Source organism: Canis aureus, chromosome 24, assembly GCF_053574225.1.
Source record: "Canis aureus isolate CA01 chromosome 24, VMU_Caureus_v.1.0, whole genome shotgun sequence".
Taxonomy (NCBI): Eukaryota; Metazoa; Chordata; class Mammalia; order Carnivora; family Canidae; genus Canis; species Canis aureus.
In genome coordinates, this window is record NC_135634.1 from 18,905,629 (window position 1) to 18,931,272 (window position 25,644).

The 25,644-nt window shown below is 42.3% G+C and overlaps 1 protein-coding gene across 1 annotated transcript; it reads left to right on the top strand.

Annotated features, from left to right (window-relative positions):
- The first annotated feature begins 8,797 nt into the window (after nucleotides 1–8,797).
- GJB2 (gap junction protein beta 2) lies at nucleotides 8,798–14,237 on the top strand. The gene is made up of 2 exons (XM_077868448.1): nucleotides 8,798–8,966; nucleotides 12,153–14,237. Exon 2 carries the CDS (start codon nucleotides 12,175–12,177, stop codon nucleotides 12,853–12,855), a length of 681 nt encoding a protein of 226 aa, XP_077724574.1. The 5' UTR covers nucleotides 8,798–8,966; nucleotides 12,153–12,174; the 3' UTR covers nucleotides 12,856–14,237.
- Nucleotides 14,238–25,644: the final 11,407 nt, after the last annotated feature.

A 25,644-nucleotide genomic window follows, 5' to 3' on the forward strand; every position in this document is an offset into this window, starting at 1 on the left:
GCAAATTTTGATGTTTTTCTTTTTCATTCATTTTATTTATTTGAAAGGTCTTTTATGACTTCTTCCTTTACCTATTTATGTGTTGTTTAATTTCCAAATATTTGGTATAGAAAATACCAAATATGGATAGATACATAGGTAGATAGATAAATAGATAATTTAATTCTGCAAAGGTCAGAAAATATACTCTTATTTTTATTCTTTGAAATTTATTGAGATATATTTCATAGTTCAGTATGTTTTCTCTCAGCAAACATTCATGTGCACTTGAAAAAAATGTATATTATGCAATTGCTGGGCATAGTGTTTTATAAAGATAAATGAGGTCAAGTTGGTTGATAGTATTCTTTTGATCTTCCATATCTTTGTTGATTTTTGTGTAATGTTCTATCAACTGCCCAGTTATTCTATTAATACGGATTTGATCATTTCTCTCTTGGGTGCTTTCAGTTTTGCCTTATGTTTTTTAGAATTCTTTTATTTAGTGCATACACATTTAGGATTGATGTCTTCTTGATGAAATTATTCCTTTGCCATTTGTCTCTTTAATTCTGGTAATCTCCTTGTTTTGAGGTATATGTTGAGCTATAGTCACTCTAGCTTCCCTACAATTTGGGTTTGCATTGAATATATTTTTTACATCCTTTCACCATTCAACATACTTGTGAATCTGCTTCTATTGACTGTTTTTCTTCTCCTGATTATGGGTCTCAGTTTCCTCTTTCTTCACATGCCTTATAATTTTTTACTCAATGCTGATTTTGCACATAAAAGAATTTCCAGGGGTGTTTTGTTTTTGTTTTTCCAGTGAGTGTAAGCCTTTTTCTCTAAAAAGTGGCTAGAATGAGGATTTGATCATTCAGATTTCATCAAGAGTCAAATTGATCTGGGACTGAGTGTTAATTAAATTGAGCATACCTCTGATATCTGATAAAACAAGGATATTTCACTTTGCCATTCAGCCCAACCTCAGTTTCCTACACATCCACTATGGAGTGGCTAGTCTCTTCTGTCTTGTCATTGTTCGAGCTAGGAGGAGATTGAGACACAGACATCATATAGTCTTGGCTCATTTTGAGTCCAACTCTAGCACTACTCCAAAACTCAAAGACTAAAATTATGTAATTCTCTGTTTTCCAGCCTTGCCTACATTGACACTTTGCAGTAACACTGGGGACAGGGGGAGAGGGAAGGGAGGAGAAGGTTGATTGTTAAGCCAAGCCATTTATTTTTGCATTTGAGACACTTCTAAATTCCAATCTATCTGCCAGCCCATACTGTTACTAGTATCTTGACTGTTTTTCCTCAACTCTATAAAGCTTCTTTGTCTATAAGAGGCCTGCTTCTTCACAAACCAGGAGTTTTCCTCCAGATATGAAAGCAGTTGTGGTTCTCTGCTCACCATCATTTCCTATAAGTCAGTTCAACAAAGTTTAATCTGCCCATTGTTCTCTGACAGTTGCCATAGACTTTCATTTTAGTAGATTTTTTTGTTATTGTTACCATAGGAATAATGGTATTGTATATTCTCTATTCTATTTGGAAACAGAAGTCATAATGCTGTTTGTAATACCAAAAGATTGGAAACAATCTAAATGGTTATTATTAAATCATTTTTAATTAAATTATTATGTAATCATATAAGGAATACTATGAAGCTATGGGAAAGAATGAGGAAACTCTTTACTTATTTGTATAAAATGACTCCCATGATATATTGAGAAAAGCAAAGTGTAAAATAGGGTGTACAATGCTCCACCTTTCGCGTAAAAGAAGGGGAAAAAGTTATCTGAATTCATATAGATTTAAGTCACATATAGATCCATATCACATTCATATATATAAATTCTGAAAAGACACAAAATAAATTAGTAAAAAATGGTTACCTCATTGTTTTTTAAATGTCTTGATTCTTTTTTTTTTTTTTTTTAAGATTTTATGTATTTGAGAGAGAACAGAGAGCACAAGTGCGGAGTGAGGGTGGAGAGATGGACAGAGGGAGAGGGAAAAGCAGACCCCCTGATGCCCAATGCCGGGCTTGATCCCAGGACCCCAGGATCATGACCTGACTTGAAGGCAGATGCTTAACCAACTGAGTGACCCAGGCTCCCCACATATCTTGATTCTTAAGACTCAGTTTTCACATCTGTAGAATGAGATTAAAAATACTTTCCTCAAAGAGTTATACAATAAAATAAACATGTGGGTTACTTCAGGATAACAAATTCTAGATAAATAACACAAATAACCTTTGCTTTGTATTATTTCCACAGATTGTTTCATTTCTGTTTATGTGTTTTTGTGTGTCCATTATACACTCAATTTAGTGATTCAGATATGTTACATTTGCAAAGGCCTATTTTTTTCCTTTGATAAATTATAAGTAGAGATTGTGTCTTTCCAAAGTCTATTTACCTAATAACCTACATGCAATATCACATAGCCTATAGGAAAAAAAAAAAAAAAAGAATGTTTCCCATCACATGGTGATTGAGATGATGATGCTAAGATCCTCCAGACTGACTAATACCATCTCCACTAATGGTACACAGTACACACCGGAGCCTGCATATCACTAAAGAGAAGAGCCCAGTACTCTAAATTCCTCACCATCACTGATTTGTTTCAAAGACATTACAGAAAACATAAAAGACATAATGTCTATTGCCTTCTCTTTCCCAGAGCACAATAGTTCAATACATACTTTTAACATTAAAACCCCCATCTGGTTCTTTAAATACATAATCCATTAAAAAGATTAATCCACAGGGCACCTGCGTGGCTCAATCAGTTAAGCATTCGACTCTTGATTTCAGCTCAGGTCATGATCTCAGAGTCGTAAGATGAGGCTAAACAGGAAGTCTGCTTCCTCTCCTTCTCTCTCATCTCTGCCTCCCTACCCTGTGCTCATGTACTTTATTTTTCTCTTTCTAAAATAAATAAATTTTTTTTAAAAAAGCTGATCCATGACTTTTGAGCATACTAGACATTAAAGCATTATACATATCTTTTTTAGATAAATAATTTTGTTAAGTTAGTAAAAGACAAACCAAATGTTGCTCTTGTTTCTCAACCATCCCACAAACTCAACATACTCAGATTGGAGAGGTGCATTCACACGGCATACTCAGATAGGAAAGAGACTGGAACGAGATCATCTACCAGCCTGAACTATACAGTTCTTAAGCAAACCAACCACCAGTAACTCTCGCCAGCTGGGAGTTTCTGGGATCACTGGGCTGTGAGCTCAAATAAGGCCCAGCAGAGCTAGGAGGCTGCTCTTAGGGCCCTTTGTACCAACACAACTTCACCTGGGCCACAGTGATTTGTTTCTTGCCCTGGAAATAGAATAGAGAAGTGACTTTCCAACTTTCTGTGACAGGGATCTATAGCAACAAGTACATTTTACACTGGATCCAGTACACATGTGGCTATGTGAGTATGAAAACAGGAAATATCTCATGAAACCCTTACTAAGAGCAATTCATTCTGATATTTGCTATTCTGTCCTATTTCACTTAATTGGTGCGGGGGGGGTGGGTGCTGGATTTATTTTCCAGGACAAGCAACACTAGACTAGAAGAAAAGATATCCATTTTCCCTCCACTATCTTCCAAGTATGTATATTCTACAAAAACTTCCTGACAAGTCTTCCCAGTGCCATCTACTGTACCCTCTGGGTATTGCAAGTGCCTTTTTTTTTTTTTTCTGGCACAGAAATTTAAGCATGAGATTAAATCAGAGAACTCTACACATCAATATGTGCTTCTTCCTCCAAAGTAGAAATGGCTCTGAAACAGCTTAAGAAGTTTAGATTAATATCTAGCACACAAGCCCAGTTCTGAATTTTAAGACCAAAGGCTTCATATCCAATTCCAGAAGAGGGTCTTTCCATGTCTGAGAAGATTTTCCTGATCGGGACCTCAGGAGCAAAACTGACCATGGAGTCAGTGGTTTCCAGAGAGTGACAAATTTAGATTCAGGACATTCTAGACTAGCATTTCATAGCAAGCTGCTGTGACCTACCAAATACAATATAAGCAAGGACTGTATCTATAGTCCCTTGTCAAACCTATGCCTGTAATTTTTTTTTTTTTATGAAGCAGCTCATGAGTATTTACTCTACCCTAACTTAGTCCAAAAGCTCTTTAAGTGATAGATAACACAACGTTGTTGTAACACAAACTAAAATGTAGAGATCTCTTTTGTTCCTTTGGGAATGATGGAGAATTTCCATTTTGACAAATCACCACAGCTTACAGAATGTAATTTTTATATTCACTAGATGTAAATTTTCTCTACCACTTTGCCTGGGGAGTTATAGTTTTCCATTCATTTCTGACCAACATATGCTTTTGATACGAATACAATTGGAAGTATCTTTGTAATTTCTCCACTGTCTGCTTAAATAATCATAAAAGAGCTACACAGATATTTTTGCAAGTAAGAGCATATGTTCATCCAGTAAAACCAATTCCTTGCCATTCAGACACATCCAGCAACATGAATTTCTCCCCAGATATTTTACATGTGAATATAAGAACAGAATGAGGAAAACAGAAAGGCCTATTATAGTTTTAGTCACAACTCAAAAGCTGGAATTTTCATAAGATGCCTTTAATTTGAAAGTGAGGAAGAACAATTAAATTATTGAAGTCTGAGGTCTTTTCTCTGTTTTTAACTCTTTGGATGTAACAACTGATTTTTTTCCCTAAGTGATTTGACATTAAAAATTTTCAGGATACATAAATGAGGGTGTCAGGCAATGATGCAGAGACAAATCATTTGCAATAGTGTTCTCCTGAAATAATTATTCACAAAAATTTAAAAGGCTCACAGCGGGACCACTCTTGCTTTTAATTTATATTATTATACATAAGCTGTTATTAATTATCCAGAAATGCCAAGAAGATTCATTATATCTTCAGTTTCCAACTGCAATTTTGAAAAAGGCTGAACTTTCTGGATATTTTGCCAATTATTAATATGATTAATATTTCACAATAAAGTCAAGAAAGTAGGTGCAGGCCAGTGGCTAATGGCTCTAATAACTAATAGCTAAGAGACATTCAATGATTCTAACTCACTCTTAAACTGCCAAAGGTTAGGACAGAGGCTCCATTCTCACACAAGACTCTTCATGTCTTGAAATATTTTCTGCTATCTTCTACATATTATTTGTGAGTTAGAAATTTAACAGAGACATTTGTATGTACATTCAGATCATCCTTCCCAGAGGGAATCCAAGAGGCTGCCCCATTAGGCAGCTGGCAAGCAATCATCCATTAAAATATGTTAAGAAATATCATTTTTCTCACCCTGATTTCTTACACAAGAGCAACTTTGTTCTTTCTGATTTATAAAACAGCTGTCAAATTGAAATACCAAATAGCTTTAAATATTATCATTTCACCTTTATAACCTTACAACTGCATCACTTTAAATACCTGCAAAAACGTTCAACTCAATTATAAACACCTGGGATTGATTTGTCTGTTTGCTACTAACCACGTACATAAAAACATTAGTCATATGTATCTTTGACATTCCAAAGTGATAAGGTGTGGCTATAACAGCTCCTCATCAGTTAATCATCAATAGCTACTCGATAAGCGTATAATTTTCCCGGGAATTGCTTCATTCAAGACCAATTCAGAAGACACCAGAGTTTTCTTTCACATGGCTTTTCTTGGGAATTGTTTCATTCGAGACCAACTCAGAAAACACCAGAGCTTTTTCCACAAAGCTTTTCCTGGGAATTGTTTCATTCAAGACCAACTCAGAAGACACCAGAGTTTTTTTCACTATGGCTTTTCCTGGGAATTGTTTCATTCGAGACCAACTCAGAAGACACCAGAGCTTTTTCCACAAAGCTTTTCCTGGGAATTGCTTCATTCAAGACCAATTCAGAAGACACCAGAGTTTTTTCCACAAAGCTTTTCCTGGGAATTGTTTCATTCGAGACCAACTCACAAGACACCAGAGTTTTTTCCATAAAGCTGAGTCAAGGGCAGCCTGGGTGGCTCAGCAGTTTAGCGCCGCCTTCAGCCCAGGGAGCGATCCTGGAGAACCGGATCGAGTCCCACATCCGGCTCCCTGCATGGGGCCTGCTTCTCCCTCTGCCTTGTCTCTGCCTCTCTCTCTCTCTTTCTCTCTCTCATGAATAAATAAATAAAATCTTTAAAAAAAATAAAGCTGAGTCAAAAAGTATTCTCTATACTGTTCAGTGTTTACAAGTTAGTAAGACAAAGGTAGGCTCACGCTCACCCTGAGCACCTGCCATGTTCTGTGGTGCTGTGAAGGTTAGAGCAGAGGGCAGAGCTTTCTCTGGGAGCTGGAATGTTCAAAGATGAAGACATGTGAAAACAGGGCCACAAAATTAAGGCTTATGTTCAATGTTTACCTTTAACAAAATAATGCTTTTAACCAAAAGGAAAAAAGTCAGCAACATGATTATGCTATACCATTCATAAAATAATTATAGGATTTATAAAAATATTAATTTGTGGAATGATCTGCTAATTGTATATATGTTTAAGTTCATGTGGAAATAACTTCAAATACCCAAACTTGAGACCTTTTTTCCATCTTACCTCTTCTTCTCCTCCTCCTTTATTCTGGAGGACACAAAAACATGTATTTAAGATTTTCTCTCTTGGAAGAATCCAAGCCTGATAAGGAAGAAAACACTAACACACAGAAAAACAACACAAATCACAGAAACAGAATAGAATTGGATTAAGACTTAAGAGCTGCAGAAGTCTCACCATATAGCCCCAAATAGGAGCAACTGTGATATACAATTAGCCCCATACTAATTATGCAAATCAGGAGAATAAGTCAGGAAAACAAGGAAAAGGAAGTTGAACAGAAACCTATAATCAGGAGATAGACACTAAAACCTAAGGTGAAATTTTTCAATGTGGGAAAGTGAGTCAACTTTCAATCTCTAAACCATCTTTACCAGCAAGCTTCCTACAGTGATTCTAGATCCTTCCTTCATTCCAGCCTGAACAGAGTTCTAGCAGATTCCTAATCTGCGCTGCCACTGCTGCCCCCAGCAAAACTGAAGAAAGGGCCACCTGCCAGCTCCCCACCGTCCACCCGGAGACACCTCCCACCTCAAGTGATGGGTACTCAGACCCAAGAGGCTCCTCTGCTCCACTCGGCTGGCTTTGCCTTGTCATTTCCAAAAAGCTGATTCAGCACATCTCGGGGATGGGCTATGTAAGGGCTTTTGGCAGCTCTTGGGGCTTTGTTTCTTCATGAACAGACACTCCCTCCTAGACTAAGACTTTAGAGCCGGAAGGCGGGGTAGTAACCACGGGAAAACATTCACATTCTCCCAAACAAGAAGGGCCTAAATTGGCCCATAGCAGTGGCACACCAGTTCTACGAGGAAAAGTCAATGCTTTGACGCTAATGGTGGCAATCATGGGAAATCCATTTCTGAGGCTAGGTCTGTTCTGTCAGGATGAATCATCATCTTTGCTTAACACAAAACTGACCTAAGAAAAGGTGAGCATGGGAGCAAGCATGCCTGCTCTTCCACATGGGCTGCTCTTTGCAGAAATCATGAACCAAGTTTCCTGAGCAGGTAACAGCTGCTGAGGCTTGACATTTTCCCCAACCTGGCCTGGCCTGACCTGCTCTAGCAGATTCTCTATCCAGTTGCTCTATGAATATCCACTCTCTGTCATTTGTATCTCAAGACATCAAAATATCCAACCAAATGTAGACAATGAGACCTCATAATCGGAGACCAAGGTTCCAGAGGAACTGAGCAGCCCGGGATCTTCTCCAGAGAACTTGTTAATGCTCCCCTTTCATGGTGTGTGTGTGCGCGCAGGAGAAGGAGGGGCCACTGGACTTCATTCATACTCTTTCTTTCCTTTCTGAATAATCTGAGTCTCCCCCACCCCAAACTGAGTAGCCGCCTTGCGATTTCCAACTGCCGAAGGGAGGAGGAAGCAGGCCCAAGTGGAGCACCCTCTGCTAGGGCGCAGACGGCTGGACACCCACATCCAGGGCACACGGAGAGGACCGTGCCAGCCTTGGCAAGAGAAAACTTGTCTCCCCCACCACCTCCAACCTTAGCCCTTGGCATATTGTTAAAAGTGGTCGAATATGAAAGGGAATTCAAGGAGGCGTTGGTTGAGTTTGCCTGTGAGATTTTAGGGGGAGAATGTAGCAGGGATTTGGCCGACCCCAGTGGCGCCACCTGCTCGCCCACTCTGAGCCCAAATTCCAAGGACGACAGAGGGACCCTGAGCCCCCACAGCGCAGCAGAGAGCCTCGCAAAGAACTGGGCCTCCCCGGCCTGAACTGAAATCTTCAAATCGTTGGGAACGCCTGTTTTTCTAATACTTAAGAATATAGAGATGAAAGCAGATCTATAAATACAATAGTGCTCTTGAACTAGTCCGAGTAGAAATAACAGTAACAGCAACAATTATCCTTTACCCCACCCATCCCCAAGACGCAGGGAGCCGGGGCTGGGGCTTGGCATCCTCCTCGAGTCACTAGGCTCGGCCTCCCGCTGCTCTGAGCCGGCGCGGAGGCGCTGGGGTGCCGAGGGGCCCTGCTCTGGGGTGCCGGGGCACGACGGGGCCCTGTACCTCCGGGACCTCGAGGGGCGACCGAGAGATCCCGGTCCCGGGGAAGCTCCGGCCTCCGGGGAGGCCCCGCGGCCCCGCCCGCAACCCTGGGGGCGGCCGAGCGGCGAGGAGCCGCCCCCTCCGTGACTTTCTAAATAGCTTCAGGGAAGAGGCGGAGTGTGGGATGCGGTTAAAAGGCGTCGCTGGAGCCAGCAGGTGTTGAGACCCGGACGCCCCGCGCTCTCCGCTCTCCGGGCCGGCAGCCAGTCGGCGGCGCAGCAGCCACAGCGAGCGCGGAGGCGGCCCCGCAGCCCCAGCCCGGACCCCGCGGGAGCGCCCCGCCGCCGCCGCCGCCGCCGCCCCGCACAGGTGAGGCGCGCCCGACTCTCGGGGCCCCGGGACCCTGCGCCGGGAGACCCCGCGACCTCGGCTGGGCTGGGGCACCCGGCGGCGACCGGGAACCCGGGTCCCCGGGTCCCCGCGCTGGACTCGGGTGCACGGAGGCCGCTGCGCCGTCCTTGTCCCGGGCGGTGGCGACGGCGGACCCGGGGAGGAGGGGGGGCGAGAGCGAGCTTCGGGAAGAGTTTCCTCGGCCGAGTTCTGAAATTGGAATCGGGCTGCTGCGGCCGGATTTGCGGGGCGCGGGGTGGGAGAGCGGGGACGTGGTAACAGGAGCCGGAGCCGGCGGCCGGGGGCGGGGAGCGGGGAGCGGGGAGCGGGGAGCGGGGAGCCGGGAGCGGGGAGCCAGCCCAGCGGGCGGGACGCGGTGGGGCCTGGGGTGCTGGACCGTCCGTAACATTCCCCCGGGGAAACTCGCACAGCCGCCCCCTGCGTTAGGTGCAGCCGCCAGGGCTGCTTAGTGACTGCAGCTCGGTTCAGACAACTCCGTGTCGTGGGTGAAGCAGGAAGCTTCACAGCTTCACAGGAGGGAGCTGACCTTTACCTCCTCGCACCGGCTTTGCTCGCAAGCCCGGCGAGGGCGGCGGAGGCGCGCCAGGAAGCCCGAGCCCTCTGCCCCCGGAGCCCGACGCCCAGGACGCAGCCTAAGCCGAGTTAGTTCAGTTGCTTCTCTTTCTCCTAAACGGTCAAGAACGTTTGTCTCCAGGTGGACTTCCCAGCTGGAAGGAAAGTTTTAGGACCTTTGTTGCCAGTGAGGTCGTTTGCCACTGAGAAACCTGTTCCTTGGGATGGTGTCGCGGGCCCCCCAGCGTCCCCTCAGAGGGCGGGATGTTAACCAACACGGCGTGTGCCTTCCAGTTTCCTGACGTCCAGGCCCAGGGTACCAGGACCGCTTACTGTGACTGTCTTGGGATGTTGGGGCAACCGTGTCCCCCTTAGCTGTTTGAGTCTCTTTCAGAACTAGCACTAAGGCCAGTTAGAGACCCCGGGAGGGGATGGGAGCTCCTGGGCAGAGGTCAGCCTTCCTAACAGGATAAGGACTAAGAAGAAGTTAAGGGGTAAAAGGAATTTTCTTTTGCCATTTCTGTAACCTGGTGATCCACCCAGTGCCTTCCCTGAAGAGCAGAACCAGCTCCTCCGCTCACTTCTGGCCACACTCCAAACAGTGACAGGGTGGTGTGGGCCAGGTAGGAGCCTCCCTGCTGCCCATCTGCCAGGTCAAGAAAGGCTCCCTGGGTGTCCTGAATACTGAGAACAATTCCTTACTGCTTGGTTGGTCCATCTTGACCTATTACCCCATCTCATCAAATTTTAATTTGCTCGTCTTCCTGAAAGGATCTTTAAAACAGGTAGTTTTAAGCCAAGAGCTTTAAACACACACACACACACACACACACACACAATATACGGTTTATTTCAAACTGTCTTTTTCTCAACTGCTGGTGATCCGTTGGGCTTACAGAAGAGTGTGTGATCTTTGGCCCATGCAGGAGCAAAGGCATAAGCCCCACCCCCTAGATTTTTAGCCAGAGGTATTGATTTAAACCACCTACAGTTTATTTCACTGAGTTCTGCTTTCCAGTTCAGAAGTGCCAATGAGGACCTGGACTGTCTAATTTCATAAAATCGTTTGGCTAAAAGATGAATTTGGGTTCTCCTAAGGACCTCCCAGAGAGTTTGTGTCTAAAAAGTTGGGGTTGAATGGAGACTAAGCCCCGTTTCTTCCAGTTGATGTGTCTCTTCGTCAAGCAGAGTAGGGCTGTTTCTCTATCATATTTCAGTCTTCTGTAGGCTTCCTGTCTGTGACTCTTCTCCATGTCTCTCCTGCCTCCTCTGGCCCCGGTGGCACTGGGTGGCTTCAGCTGGACTTGGTGCGCCCCAAGATGAGGTGCAGTGATGAAAGGTGTTCATTCCAACCCTGCTTAGGAAGTCCATCAGGATACAGGACCCAACTAGCTCAAAAGGAGGAGAGCATTTAAAGTAAAAGAAGGATTCACTATCAGCTTAGAAGGGGTGGAAAGCAGATTACTCACCAGAATTGTGGAGAGGTGGAATCTTGTTTACAGAGGGGTTGATTGAGACAGACGGGGTGTAACTCTGAATAAATGAAGACACTTCATATCCAAGGATGAAGAGAAGGCCACTGTCTCACGGAATATTGATCCACAGGCTTCTCCAAATCCCTTTTCAATGAGTAGTACATTACTCCAGCAGACTTTGGTTTTGAACTTCAATACATTGACTCATCTGGTACGGCCAGTGAGGAGGGAACCACTGAATTACATTTTCTGTCATTTTTAATGTGCCTCTTTAGAAACACTTCTAAATTAAAGCCATAGCCCACAATAAAAAGGCACAGTTACAACAATTACCCAAAAGTAATTAGTACCTCAGTACTAACCGAGCAATCAGTCCCAGCATGGCAGTGAGGACCTCCAATCCACACATGAAAAGGATGCAAAGATCCTTGCACAGTGGCTTTGCTTCCAACTTGCTCCTTTTTATATAGAAAAAGGTGAAATTTGTGAAATTTTAACTTGGGAGTACCTTCAATGTAAACTCGCCCGTCAGTACCAGTCATTTCACTGCTACATCCCAAGTCCGTGAAAGTGAACGGAGGTATTTGTAAGGAAAGTGGCTCTGCAGGGAGAAGGCCCATTGGCCTCCAAGGCAAGGCTGGCCTCAGCTACTGTCATCCCCAGTGGTACCATCCAGACCTTGAGGCTAACGGGCAGATGCAACAGCTGAGTGCAAATCGGGTGCGGAGTAACTCAGGCTGAGTCTGCAGACAGTGCAGAGAGTCGGGTCAGCACTAATTAGGGCCTTTAAGTTAGTGAGGGCTTTTGCTTGTGGTACTCCTCCCCCACCCCCAGAATCTTTATTATGTGCTAAGCATTGGGTGAATTATTCAGGTGAATAAGCTACTCTTTATTCAAGAATGCATGCAAACATGTTCCAGGTGGTTTGGGAACTATACATCTAATCTTATAGCAAACTAGGTTGGTTTTGTTTTCACCTTTTTTGGTGAGGTTATGTAAGAGTTGGTATTTGCTCAAGGAGAGATTTGAGTGCTCACTTACCTGGGACTCAGAGAAATCTTCCGAATTCTGTCCTGACAGAATTGAAATTGAACTGTGTTCACTTTGCCTTTTCTAGCACAGTCCGCCCAGAGGAGAAGATGGATTGGAGCACACTGCAGACTATTTTGGGGGGTGTCAATAAACACTCCACCAGTATTGGGAAAATCTGGCTCACAGTCCTCTTCATTTTTCGCATTATGATCCTCGTTGTAGCTGCGAAGGAAGTGTGGGGAGATGAGCAAGCTGATTTTGTCTGCAACACACTACAGCCTGGCTGCAAAAATGTGTGCTATGACCACTACTTCCCCATCTCTCACATCCGACTCTGGGCTCTTCAGCTGATCTTTGTGTCTACCCCTGCTCTCCTGGTGGCTATGCATGTTGCCTACCGGAGACACGAGAAGAAAAGGAAGTTCATTAAGGGAGAGATAAAGAGTGAATTTAAAGACATCGAAGAGATCAAAAGCCAGAAAGTCCGTATCGAAGGGTCACTGTGGTGGACGTACACCAGCAGCATTTTCTTCCGGGTCATCTTTGAGGCAGTCTTCATGTACGTCTTCTATGTCATGTATGACGGCTTCTCCATGCAGCGTTTGGTGAAGTGCAACGCGTGGCCTTGTCCCAACACAGTGGACTGCTTTGTCTCCAGGCCCACGGAAAAGACCGTCTTCACAGTTTTCATGATCGCGGTGTCTGGAATTTGCATACTGCTAAATGTCACTGAATTGTGCTATTTGCTAATTAGATATTGTTCTGGAAAGTCAAAAAAACCAGTTTAACACATTACCCAGCTAGTGGATAAAAAGAGAGGGTGAAAAGGATGAGGCACAGGTGCTTTGCTACCCAGGCATGGTCACCAGCATTTCCCAAGATCAAGATTCTTAAACACAACCATTTGAAACTGTTCTAGATCTAAGTGAAACTCCAGATGCCTCCAACAGAGCTTTACTCTCCTAAAGCTTAAAAACAAAGGCATAATTCTATGCCTATACTGATTTTTACTACAATTAGTTCTAGTGAAGCCCAGTGCTAGGACGGGTTGCGGGTGTAAGGACTCTCCAATTTTAAATAAAGGACATCAGCATTTGTTTCTCTTTCTTTGAGGAAAGGAGAGAAACCCCAAGTTCTAAAGAGGACACTGAGAAGGTTGGGTTGGTCCCCTTAGGATTCCCTTTGTCATTTTCCCTGAATTAAAGGTGAACATAGAGATTCTTGATTCTTTCATTTACTTGGGAAGTTTTAGTATCTAACAATGGGCAGGGTTATCTAATGCTTCAAACACTTGTCACACATTTTTTTAAGCGAAAACTTTATAGTGGGATATGTTCTTTTGATCTGCAAAATGTTCTGAAACCATTAGATGTTCCTCCTGTTTCAAAGGCTCAGATTATTATATATAAATGGTGTGCAATGAGATACCATCATTGAATTTAAAACACGGTTTTTCAGTTACGAATAATTTGCAGTGCCATGTGAAGCTGTTTGCTGTACTAGTTGTGGTATGTGTCACATGAAAGCATTTCAGCCTCTCACATGTGAAACTCCCCAAAAGTACCTAGTGATGGCTTATAATGGCAAAGGGCCTCCTGTCAAAAATTTAGGTCTAATTGGTTTAATTTTGCATAAGAAATATGGGCCGGATAGACCACCAACTACTACCAACTACAGGCTGGCTCAAGACCCCGTCTTTCCTGTACAGTATTTACCTTTTCCAGGACTGTGGTAAATGGTAGGAATACTGATTTAAGGAGCTTGCTTGGGAATATTTTATTGCCACAGTACAATTTAATGGTGCAGAACAAAATGGAGGGGAGGGTAAGTGACCATTTTTAAAGAACAGATGGAAAGACTAGACTCTAAATTCTGATGATTAAAAATGAGTTTTCATCTACTTCCAAAGTTTTGTTTTCTTCCCTCTTCAGCATCCAGCTTTCTTAAATGAAGATAGAATTGATAGATATTTGTTTTTAAATAGAAACTAGAGTTTAGATAAATATTTAGCAGTTCTATAGGACAAATTGAACTCTAATATTTTCATTGTGCTTGACATGGTTTCCAAAAAATGGTACTCAACATATTTTAATGAGGGTAAATGTTTTCCTGTTGCCAATAATAGCATTGTAAAAACATTTTGTAATAATAAATAATAGCTTTAATTACATGCTTGTAAGTAAAATAATTTTGTAATATCTCAAATGTCATTTAAAATATTAAAATATAATTAATTCATAAGGTAGCTATTTAAAATCTATTACAGTTTTTAATAGAAGAGCAAATTTTAATTTCATCTATAGCCAGTTTTGTATGTTCCTATTTTATATTTCATAACAACAAATGGGTAAGTTATGATGCATCTGTCCACCATTCTGGGATTCTTCTGCCCAATTACAGAAAAGCCTCTCTTACTAGAAAGTTTGACAGGGAAGGGAAAAAGAAGGGTTATTTTTGCCCAACCACATATGCCACCTCGAACAGGTTTTTGACAAACACATTGCAGTACAATGTACGGACTGGATCTGTAACCTGGAGAATGCCAAGTTGGATTCACATGACCAGCTTGGCTCCTAGAAGAATCATGGAGGCTGACACTTCCAAATGTTATTCATGGTGAAGTTTGGCTGAGGCACGAGAAAAATTCTATAAGGTGTCTTTTCTAGGGGATTTTCTTTCTGTATATTTGTACGTAATCAAAGCTGGTCTTGTAAAACTGCTTTTTATTCCTTAGTGCCCACTTCTTTGGGAAATAAGCCTGGCAGGTCAGCCTTTGCCCGTGTCTGAGAGTGCCTGCTGCCAGAAGGCCTACCTGGCACTCAGGTGCTGGTCCCCTACCGGCCAGCAATGGTCTGTCCTTTTAGGTAGAATAAGCCTTCAGCACAAGCACCTCAAAGCATTTTACACATTACTACTTTTATGTAGAACCATACACCTACACTTTTTACATGGATTTAAGAGGACAAAAGACAGGCTCACCTGAGTGGCTCATTTGGTTAAGCATCCACCTCTTGATTTCTGCTCAAGGCATGATCTCAGGGTCATTGGATCAATCGGGGCTCTGTGCTCAGCAGGGAGCTGCTTGAGATTCTCTCTCTCTGTCTCCCTCTGCCCTTCCACCCCACTCTCTTTATCTGTCTAAAATAAATAAATAAATAAATCTTAAAAAAAAAAGGACAAAAAACAGGTAATTGCAAAGGGATAGGAACTAGTCCCTGGCCATCTTCCACAGTGTTCTACATGCAGCCTGTTAAAACAGCACATGACCTTTTAAATAGATATGTTCACTCTTATATGCTATGAAGATTATTATTCTCAAGGTTTTAAAAGTCTGGGTCAAAGTAATTACAGATTACTACTGACCACTTCTAAGAACTTATAGAGAGGTCTGGCCACATGCCTGAAAATTAGAGCTTGAGCTTTGAATGTATTGAATTAAATCCTCAATATATATTTCAAATTTATCATTTGTGCTAGATAAGAAAAAGCTTTGCTGGTTTGTTGGTTTGTTGGTTTGTTTGTTTGTTTTTAAAGATTCCACCAAAGGACCTCGTGTCAGGTTGGCTACATCAAGGCAGTAGCCTCACTGGCCTCATGTGGGCCAGCCTCCAGGAGGGCCTCAGCACTGCAGAGCATCAGTGTATGTGACCTTGGGAGCTTATGAAGCAGCACGTACAGTTCAGCTGCTAATTCTACCTGGTATGAGGTTCATTAGTAAACTGGCACTCGTGGTCTCAACACTTCCATAAATATACAACTGTCAAAAGGTGGATTGCAATCAGTATGAGCGAATCAGGGCCAACTCAGGAGGACAAAGGTAGTGTCCTCCAGGTGGCCTGACCTGAGCTGGCCACCACTGCCATCACTGACCTCAGCAGTCAACTAGACAGCAGCTGGCAGCATGCTGAGAAGGGCCTATGGTGTGTAAGCAGGAGCTCACTTATTTCTCTAGACTTCAATTTTCTCATCTTAGAATGGGCTTACTGAATACTTCCCAAGGTTAATGGCAACTAAGTAAGATAATGCATGTAAAAGCTTTCTATGAAGTAAAATGCTAAGTAAAATATTGCCACCTGTTTTCTGTTAGATAGGCCCCAAACTGGAAATATGATGGGTGGTATTTCAGATAGAAATGACTCAAGCAGGGATCCCTGGGTGGCGCAGCGGTTTGGCGCCTGCCTTGGGCCCAGGGCGTGATCCTGGAGACCCGGGATCGAATCCCGCGTCGGGCTCCCGGTGCATGGAGCCTGCTTCTCTCTCTGCCTATGTCTCTGCCTCTCTCTCTCTCTCTCTCTCTCTGTGACTATCATAAATAAATTAAAAAAAAAAAAATGACTCAAGCAAAGCTTGATAAACTGGAAGCTGGAAAAAAAAATGCTCATTTACACAAAGTCTGGAGTAAGTACAAGACAGAGAGAGGAGAGACTGCCACATAAGACAGGAGAGGAGGAGCTGGGTGCAAATGTCACAGCACAAAAAGGGAGACGACAGCTATGTTACTGCGTAGTGAAAGAAAAGTCAACAAGGTCATAAAGTTTCCTTTCATTTAGTTAGAGTCTCTGTTACCAAATGTTGTATGCCTAGATCTCATTTAATCCTCACAGCCACCCTGGCAATAGTAGGCCTTCAGGTAGTACTATTCTTACTGAGCGGGCCAGGAAGGTGCCCCTCAGGAGATAACATATTTAGTCAAAGGCCCACAGCAGACAGTCCTATCACGCAAAGGCTGTGGGGCTGGGCTTCTAGAATTCCTCCAGTACATTTCATTCCCGTAGCTGATATCCAACACCAGAGGGACTCGCCATCTTCCCCAGTGTCGATAGGGTTAAGGAGGAGTCCCCACTTCTTAAGACACTCCACTCTACTCCGTGCATCTTGAATTATTCATTTACTCGGCCAATATTTACCGAGTACTAACTGAGTGCCAGGAACTACTGGGCACCAAGACTGCAAACAAAACAAAATCTCTGCCTTCATGATGAAGGAGGCAGACCACAAACAAATCCCTGTCGGGGACATAGGCTGCAGATGAGTGCAACAGAGGAAAATAAAAGTGCATAAGGAAAACAGGATGGCCCAGGGGCAGTAAGGGTTGGTCTTTGGTATGAGGGTGGGGGGCCTCCTGTGAGGGACACAAAGCAGATGGAGAAGCAAGTATCTCAGGGAAGAGTCGTCTAGGGAGAGAGAAAGACCCAGACACCAGAGTCAGGGAGAGAATGGGAAGAGATGAGGCCAAAGAAGGGACGGGTAGTACAGAGCGTGTGGGGCAGGAGGCCAGCAGAAGAATTCCCTATTGTTGTGCTGAATCTCCTCTGTTTCTAACCCCAGCCCTCCCGCATCTGTTCTGCCCCCTGGTGGACCCAGAGAAGTCTATTTTCCACTTAATAACCTTAATAGCTGAGAACAGATCCAGGTTCAACCCCAACTTTATTTTCCAGGTCCACATTTCCCCGTTGGTCTTTCATTCATTCAATGTTAAGTAACTACTGTGTACGAACCTACTAGGTATAAGCAAATAAGAAAGAACAAAGCCCATGCTCTAACCTTTGGCAGTCAAGCAGTGGTATCAGTGCCAGGAATTTCCAGGCTTCCCCTCGCCTGGAATATATAACAGATATACAGAGGGGATACTCCTCAGCCCATCAGTGTCCTCCAGAAGGGAGATGGTGCCCAGCACCAAGTGCAGCACTCCAGGATGGCGCAGCATTGGAGTGACTTTTCCAGCTCAAGTGAGCTTTTTAACGGCTTCATCACCTTTCCCCACCTTCAGCTACACCCCACCAAGGTGATTTATGTAATTACAGAATTGATACATAAATATATTAGCATTTAAAATTAAATACAGAAGTATATAAAGTCAAACAGGAAAGTCTCATTTCACAGCCCTGCTCAGAAGTATCATTATTAATATATATATACATATATATATATATATATCCTTCCAGTCTTTTCTCCATGCAATTGCAGATACTTATATACATACACACACAAACATACATAACCACTTTAGTTTGCATTTCCTACATATTTTTTTCTGTGATAGCTTCTATATAATAATATACGCCTTGGAAATCTTTCCAGGTCGATATGTATAGATCTAACTTGTTCTTTTTAACAGATATACAGTATTCCGCAGAATGGTTGGGCCATAAATTATTGAAGCATTGCCTTGTTCTAAACAGTTGCACTGGTTCCAAGTTTTCACAGACTACTCCTGCTCCCCTTTCCCTCACACTGCCCCACCCCCACCTCCCACTGAACTTTGTGGTACGTGTCACATGGATTTTTCCAACCTAAATGCAGGCCTCTACATTTTCCTTGTCAAATTCCATCTTGCTGATTTTGGTTTATCCCTCTCATCCATCCAGATCTTTCTGGGTCCTGTACTTAGCTTATTGGCAATTCCTTCCAACTTTATGTCATCTGTCATTTTAATTAGCCTGCTTTCTCTATAGTTACTTAAACCAGTAAAAATGTTGAATATGGAACAACCCACCCAAGACTTCCTTCCAGCTCAACAATAATTCATCTTACTAGCATGACTTCACTTTGTAGTTTTAAGAATAAATATTCTTAGCTGCATCTAATTCACAAGTTTTCATCTTAATAGCAAGGATATTACAACACACTTGGTGAAGTATCTTACAAAGATACTTAAGAACATTTACCATTTCATTATCCATTTTAAAAACATATCTATTGAGCTCCTCCTATGTGCAGAGCATTGTTCTAAGCCCCTGGCAACGGCAAAGATTATTTTAAAGGGTCAAAACAGTACAGTCTGGAACCAGTTGGATGTGACAGGCACACAGAAGGAGTTTAGGGTGTGAAATAGTTTCTTTGGGGGGCCTGCAGAAATGAAAAGCTAAATCATGAAAGATGGCAGACTTTTGCCAGGAAAAGACCTGAGACTAGTGGTTAGTTTGGCTTTCTCCACTTCTTTGAGAAACTAATTTATCAAAGACTTTTTCTACCATTCGATGTTATAACTGGCTGACCTATTTCCTTTAGTTCAGACCAGAACCTGCAGAGGTGTGGCAAGCCTCTCTCTGCTGCCATCTGTTGTTAACAAAGGTAACTACCGGGTGCAGAGTCATTGCAGTCCCTGAGGTTTCTCTTGGTTGCAGCAGGGGCACCAGCCAGCCTCAGTTTGCTTTAAAAACAAAAACAAAAACAAACCTACACCTGAACAGCCACATTAACCCCTTCATAAAAACCTCATTGCTTCCATTGCTCTCGAGTTTGTACTTCCAATTTGTAGACAGCCAGCCATTGTTGTTTTGTTATGGTAACCATAAAAAATTCACACATAAACATATACTATTTCTCTCCTAAATAGTATAATAACCAATATTAGCAAACTTCTATAATCTTACAGTTATAATCAGTGGCTTTTCACAAGTTTCTTAGTTAGGCTTTCCCTCGGGTTTCTCTAAGTATTTTGTCACTTGAATTTTGAAATCTTAACATCTAGGACTATAAATACCATGATAAGATTATTTCTTACTCAACACTCATCTATGCGGATAGATGAATCTCTTATTTAAAAAATTGCAGGGAGGCACCTGGGTGGCTCAGTCAGTTAAGCATCTGTCTTCACCTTAGGTCATGATCCCAGGGTCCTGGGATCGAGACCTGAATGGGACTCCCTGCTCAGCAGAGAGTCTGCTTTCCTCTCTCCCTCTGCAACTCCCCCTGCCCCAGCTTATGCTCTCGCTCGCTGTCTCTGTCTCTCTCAAATAAATAAAATCTTTTTTAAAAAATTTAAATTCATTATCTAATATTAATACAGCAAATCCTTAAAAATTCAGGGTTATTTGGTTTTACTTCCTTACATTGTAAAAAGGGAAAATCACCAAATATAGTCCACTCTAATTTTTCAGTATCCTTATTAATCATGATTTCTATTTTTTAAAAACCTGAAAAATGGGGTTAGGGCAATTTTGAGTCACAGCAGCTCAAGAAAGCATGACTTTTCCCCCATTTGCTCTGCTTTTACCAAAAAAGAGAGAAGGAGACCTTAATTTGAATAGATAATTGAACACCTATGTTCATAGAAGTGTTACTCACAATAGCCAAAATGTAGGGAAAACTCAAGTGTCCATTAGCAGTTGGAAGAATAAACAAAAGATGACACATATACACAATTAGATATTATTTGACCTGAAAAGGAAGAAAATTCTGACACATGCTACAACAAATATAAAAATTGAAGACATTAATCTAACTGAAATAAGCCAGAAAAAAGCAAATTACATATGATTCCACTTTTACGAGGCAGCTAGAACAGTCAAATCCATAGAGACAAACAGTAGAATGGTGGTTTCCAGAGGCTAGGGGCAGAGGGGAATGGGGAGCAATTGTTTAATAGGTTCAGTCTCAGATGATGAAGTCTTAGAGATGGATGGTGGTGATGGCTGCACGATAATGTGCTTTAAAATGTACACTTAAAAATGGTTAATATGGTAAATTTTATGCTCTATATATTTTGCCATAACTTTTTAAAGTGAAAAAAGAAAGATCTCTTTTCTCAACACAAGAGACAATGGATGGTATTCATTGAAAGACACTGATTGTGATCACAGCGTGTTTAGAAGGATTTTGAACTCAGATACACATCAAACACTGTTAATGTCTTTATCGTATTTTATTAGTGCTATAATGCACCAAAATAAATTCCTAAGCCCATATATATTAACCATAAACATTAATCAGACAAGTCTGAACACACAGCTGAGTCTTTCCCAGACCTATTGAAAAACAGTCATGTTCAAGTCTGGTCAAGTCATTCAGGAAAGAAGTTCCAGAAAATTACTCTGCTTCAAATACAAGTGGTATGCTAGAGTGACCTTTCCTAGCCTCAAAAATATGTATAGTACTCTCTGTAGCCAAAACCAGGTGAAATATTATGAATAAAAATTATTGTCAGGAATAGGGATAAAAATGTGGGAGTTAAGGGAACCTCTCATGGCCAGATCTTTAAAATTCACATTTCTCTACGTTCCTCTATTGTTGTTAATTTCCCTGGCAACTTATTTCCTGAAACTGGTATGAATTAGAACTCATTATAGTAACCTGGTCTATTTTTCATTTCTCTCCCAAACAGAAGCAGAAGTCTTCATAATAATCATATCCTCCATATCCACAAACATATGGGGGATTGAAAGAATTTGCTCCCAACAGACAGCAAACTTCCAACTGTTTAAATGGTACAACAAATTTAAACTCATAAATAGAACTTTTTTCCATGGAATTTTCATTCTTAGGAGTCTTTTACTACCTTTGAAGGGCATCTGTGTGGCTCGATCGGTTAAGGGTCTTAATCTCAGCTCAGGTCATGATCTCAGGGTCCTGAGATGGGGTCCGGCATCAGGCTCCATGGTGGGTGTGGAGCTTGCTGAAGATTCTCTTTCTCCTTCTCCTTCTGTCCCTCCCCCAACTCCCTCTCTCTCAAAAAAAAAAAAAAAAGAGTCTTACTACCTTTGGGTTTCCAAAAACATATTCCCATGCTCTAGGAAGTAGCAAAATCAACATCTTTATGAAAAACAAGGAATGGGGCAGCCTGGGTGGCTCAGTGGTTTAGCGCCACCTTCAGCCCAGCGCGTGATCCTGGGGTCCCTGGATGGAGTCCCACATCGGGCTCCCTGCATGAGACTGCTTCTCCCTCTCCCTGTCTCTGCCTCTCTCTCTCTCTCTCTCTCTCTCTCTCTGTGTGTGTGTGTGTGTCTCTCTCATGAATAAATTTAAAAAAAATTTTTTTTAAAAAAAAGAAAAAAGACAAGGAATGAACACCTGTTGTTGGTGCCTGTCTGTTGTGTTGTTGTTTTTGTTTTTTTTTCCAATGATGTCCTCTTGGCTCCTTCTACTTTGTAATGCATGTTTTGTTTATTGGCCTGGGAGATCGTCAAGGGTTTAACTAAGCTACTACAGGGTACTGCTGCCTCAGCATCTATTCTGTTTGGCCAGGTAGCCTGTAGGGGCCTTAAACTAACCCTAGCCCCTCATGCAAGTGCATGCCCTCAACAGAAGCCCACAGAGTCACAAGCAAATATAAGTTCCTGACATGACTTCCCCAGCCTTGTGATAAATAGTCTCCCTACCTCCCAGGGCCTTTCCCTTTTGTGTGCCCTGCATGAGACCTCCATGGAGCTTACCAAACCCAGCTCTTTTTGGCTTGAATTGACCAATCTAACCTTAGCCCAGGATTCCCAGAGCACTGCACCCGTGAACACTAATAAAGGCACTGGTCCTGCCTCTCTCTCTGTCTGCCTGCACCCCGCCTTGAATTCCCCGTGTGGCCTCTTGATGTGCACTATGTCCTTGCCTCAGGACCTGTGAGTAATAAGCTTCTCCATCTCAATTTTTCTTGTGGTCTGTGGTTGAATCACAGCTCACCATCTGGCACAGCGTGCTCCATTTAACAAGTGTTAATTTAACAAAGTCAGAATGGAGTTAAGATGTGGTCCCATCAAAAAAGAGAACAGACGAGAATTGGTCCAGCCCTTTTGATTCTGAATCAATAATGAGTGTGCAGAGAATAGTATAGGAAAGCCCCGAAGGCTCATGAGAAAACTCAGTTGACTCCAAGGATGAACCAAAATACTTTGGTGAAAGAACACCAAACACTTCTAGATTCATCAACTCAGTTTCAGCAAGGCTTTGCAGGAGTTCTAAAGACTTGTAAAACTCAATCCTCGGCTCTAAGAACTTATAGAGGAAGATGAGAGCAAAGGAAAAAGGAATGGTCACATTCCCTACGAGGTGGGATGAGCTGGGGGGAACACATTTCATGTAGAAGAATGACATAAACAAAGGTGCAAAGGGAAAAAGGAAGAAGCTTAGGTATGTATTTGAGGGCTCCGAAGGAGGGTGGGAAGGGGAAGGTGGATGAGGCAGGGCTGTGGAGCCAGTAGGCAGAAAAGTCAAGAGGATGGGGTTTGTTCGGCAGGCAATGGGAAGCCCCTGAATGTTGCAGAGCTAGAGAAGCACACAATCCAAGCAGAGCTCCAGAAAGATAACTGACTCCAAGATGGTTGTAGAAGAAAGAATGAAGGGAATCAGGGACATTGTTTAGAAAGCTACTGGAATAGTCAGATATAGTAATATGTGGCCAAATTAATCCCATGAAAGAAAGGAAAGGCAAATATATATATTAAATAATGTATTAATAATCATGACTTGCTAACAGATTAATTTGGAGAATGAGAGAGAGAATAAGACTCTAACATGACTAACTTTAATGCCTGAGCAGTAGAAATTAGAAATAAGAAAGTGACCTAACTTCAAGTGGTATATTCACTGTAGAATGAACAGTACAAGAACGGCCACCTAAATTTCTCTCATGGCCATTAGGATTCTTACGATAAAAGATCTCAAAGCCTGTGTCATTCTAAAAACAAAACACAAAAACCATGAAAAACCCTCATGCCTATTTTTCAGAGAATGAGAGCTCTACCACCAAAATTTAGGATGGCAGCCCTAGGGGCTCAGTGGCTGTGTGGGTTTGGGCTCTGAGCCCCTCTTAAAATTGATAGTGTGATCTAATCAGAATGTGTATTTAAAGTCTGGGTTGGATCAAAGGATACATAGATATTCAGCCACACTGTCATTGACCACACCACCACCCAGATTGGAAAGATACACCTCTTTCAAAAGACTGTCAAAGTCATTTGCAGGCAGCTCTTTAAAGGTTTACCATCAACATCAATAGTACTAGCTAATACTTGTAAGCTGCTTTATAAGTTTTACCTTACACCTTTACTTCTTTAGATTCATTTGAGTCTTACGCATCCTTTGAGTTTGGTGGTATTATTCTCGATCCATGGTTATACAACTTATAATAATAACCAACATTTGGACTAACTTTTAAAAATATCAACATGAGAAAGCTCTTGGCAAGGTAGCTGGCACATAGTAAGCCTTGACACATCTCGTTGTTACTTCTTGCCCACATTTTACCTCTGCACTGCGATTAACACAGGAGTGACCCTCACATTACAGATGTGCTTCAATATGAGACAGCCAGCAAGGGGACACATCGGGATTGGAAAGACCTTAGCCTTTTGCATCCTTTAGTGTATAATTCAATTTGAATATATGCCTAGGAAAGCTTTTATGTAGCTGGTGAATTATTTGAAGCTTCCCTACTATTTCAACAACTGACACTCAACATAAGAACATTCCCTGTTTTTAAAATGGGGTAGCATCAGGGACTAACTAAAGTTTGGGAGGGAAACAAGCTTTTCAAAACACCCCACCATTACAGAGTCAAGAGTACATGTGTTTGAATTCTGAAATATTTATGCTCAGACAAATAGAGGAAAACTGATCTTCTACCAATCCATATGATCTCACTTCCTCCTGTCTGGAGGAGGTGGCCATGCTAGCAGAAGGAGGCTGGCAGCAAGGGCTCTGTGCTCTGGATCCCTAGTAAAGTACAGATCAAGTTGTACTCATTAAATAGCTCCTTGCACCTGGGGCACACCCTAATTTCAGGTCTCAGGCTGGAGTGATTCAACATGTGGAAGGGAGGCCTTAATTAATGAAAATGCTAGGGTATTAGAGGAAGCCATGGTGATTCAGCAAGCATTTTTACTTCTGAGTCAGTCTCAATCATAGGCAAGACTGGGTTAGGATGGGTTTTTAGAAAGGGTGTGAGGCTTCATCTTCAACAACCAATGAAGAAACAGAAAAATCCTCAGTGAGAAAGGAATAATAACAGGTTAGTGCCTTTAATGAGGTATAGAAGTGATTGGGGAAGCTGCAGTGATAGTTCCCAGACCCACAAGGCCTAAGCCCTGTTCAGACAACAGGCATACACTTAACGAACACATGCCAATGCGTGAGGAGGTAGTCCAGCTGTAGGCACTGAGCCTATGCAGCCAAGCAGACAACCAAGGTCTAGGCCACACAGAACTTGGTCAGCAACAGACCCAGCAAGGAGGCCGGGGGAATTCTCTGGGATATCAGCAAATCATGTCAACTGTGCTACTGCTGTGGTTTAGGGTGCTTCAGCTCACCTAAGCTGGAGAATATGAGATCCAGGTGTTCCCAACCCTAAGTTCTGGAAAGAAGTGTTCCTGTCTCCTTTCCTTTCCACTTAATCAAACAACACCTATAAAGCATTAACAGATGTTGATTCTTCTCTTAAATGCTGAAGTTCAAAGGTAAATAAGGAAACCTGTACTGCTGACAAACCTCTCACTGAAATAAAAAATAATATTAATAAAGAAATAAGCCAGAAAGACAACTATCACACCATGTAAGACATATTCCAAGTGGGACTTCATCCCCTCACTCCTGTCTCCATGAGGGTGCTTCTCAAGGTGTTCTCTCCCTTTCTCTCTCTCCCTCTCTCCTCTCTCATTCGTGCTCTCTTTCTCTCTCAATAAATAAATGAAATCCTTTTAAAAAAAAGGGAAGGGAAGGGAAGGGAAGGGAAGGGAAGGGAAGGGAAGGAAGGAAGGAAGAAAGAAAGAAAGAAAGAAAGAAAGAAAGAAAGAAAGAAAGAAAGAAAGAAAGAAAGAAAGAAAGAAAGAGAAAGAAAGAAAGAAAGAAAGAAAGAAAGAAAGAAAGAA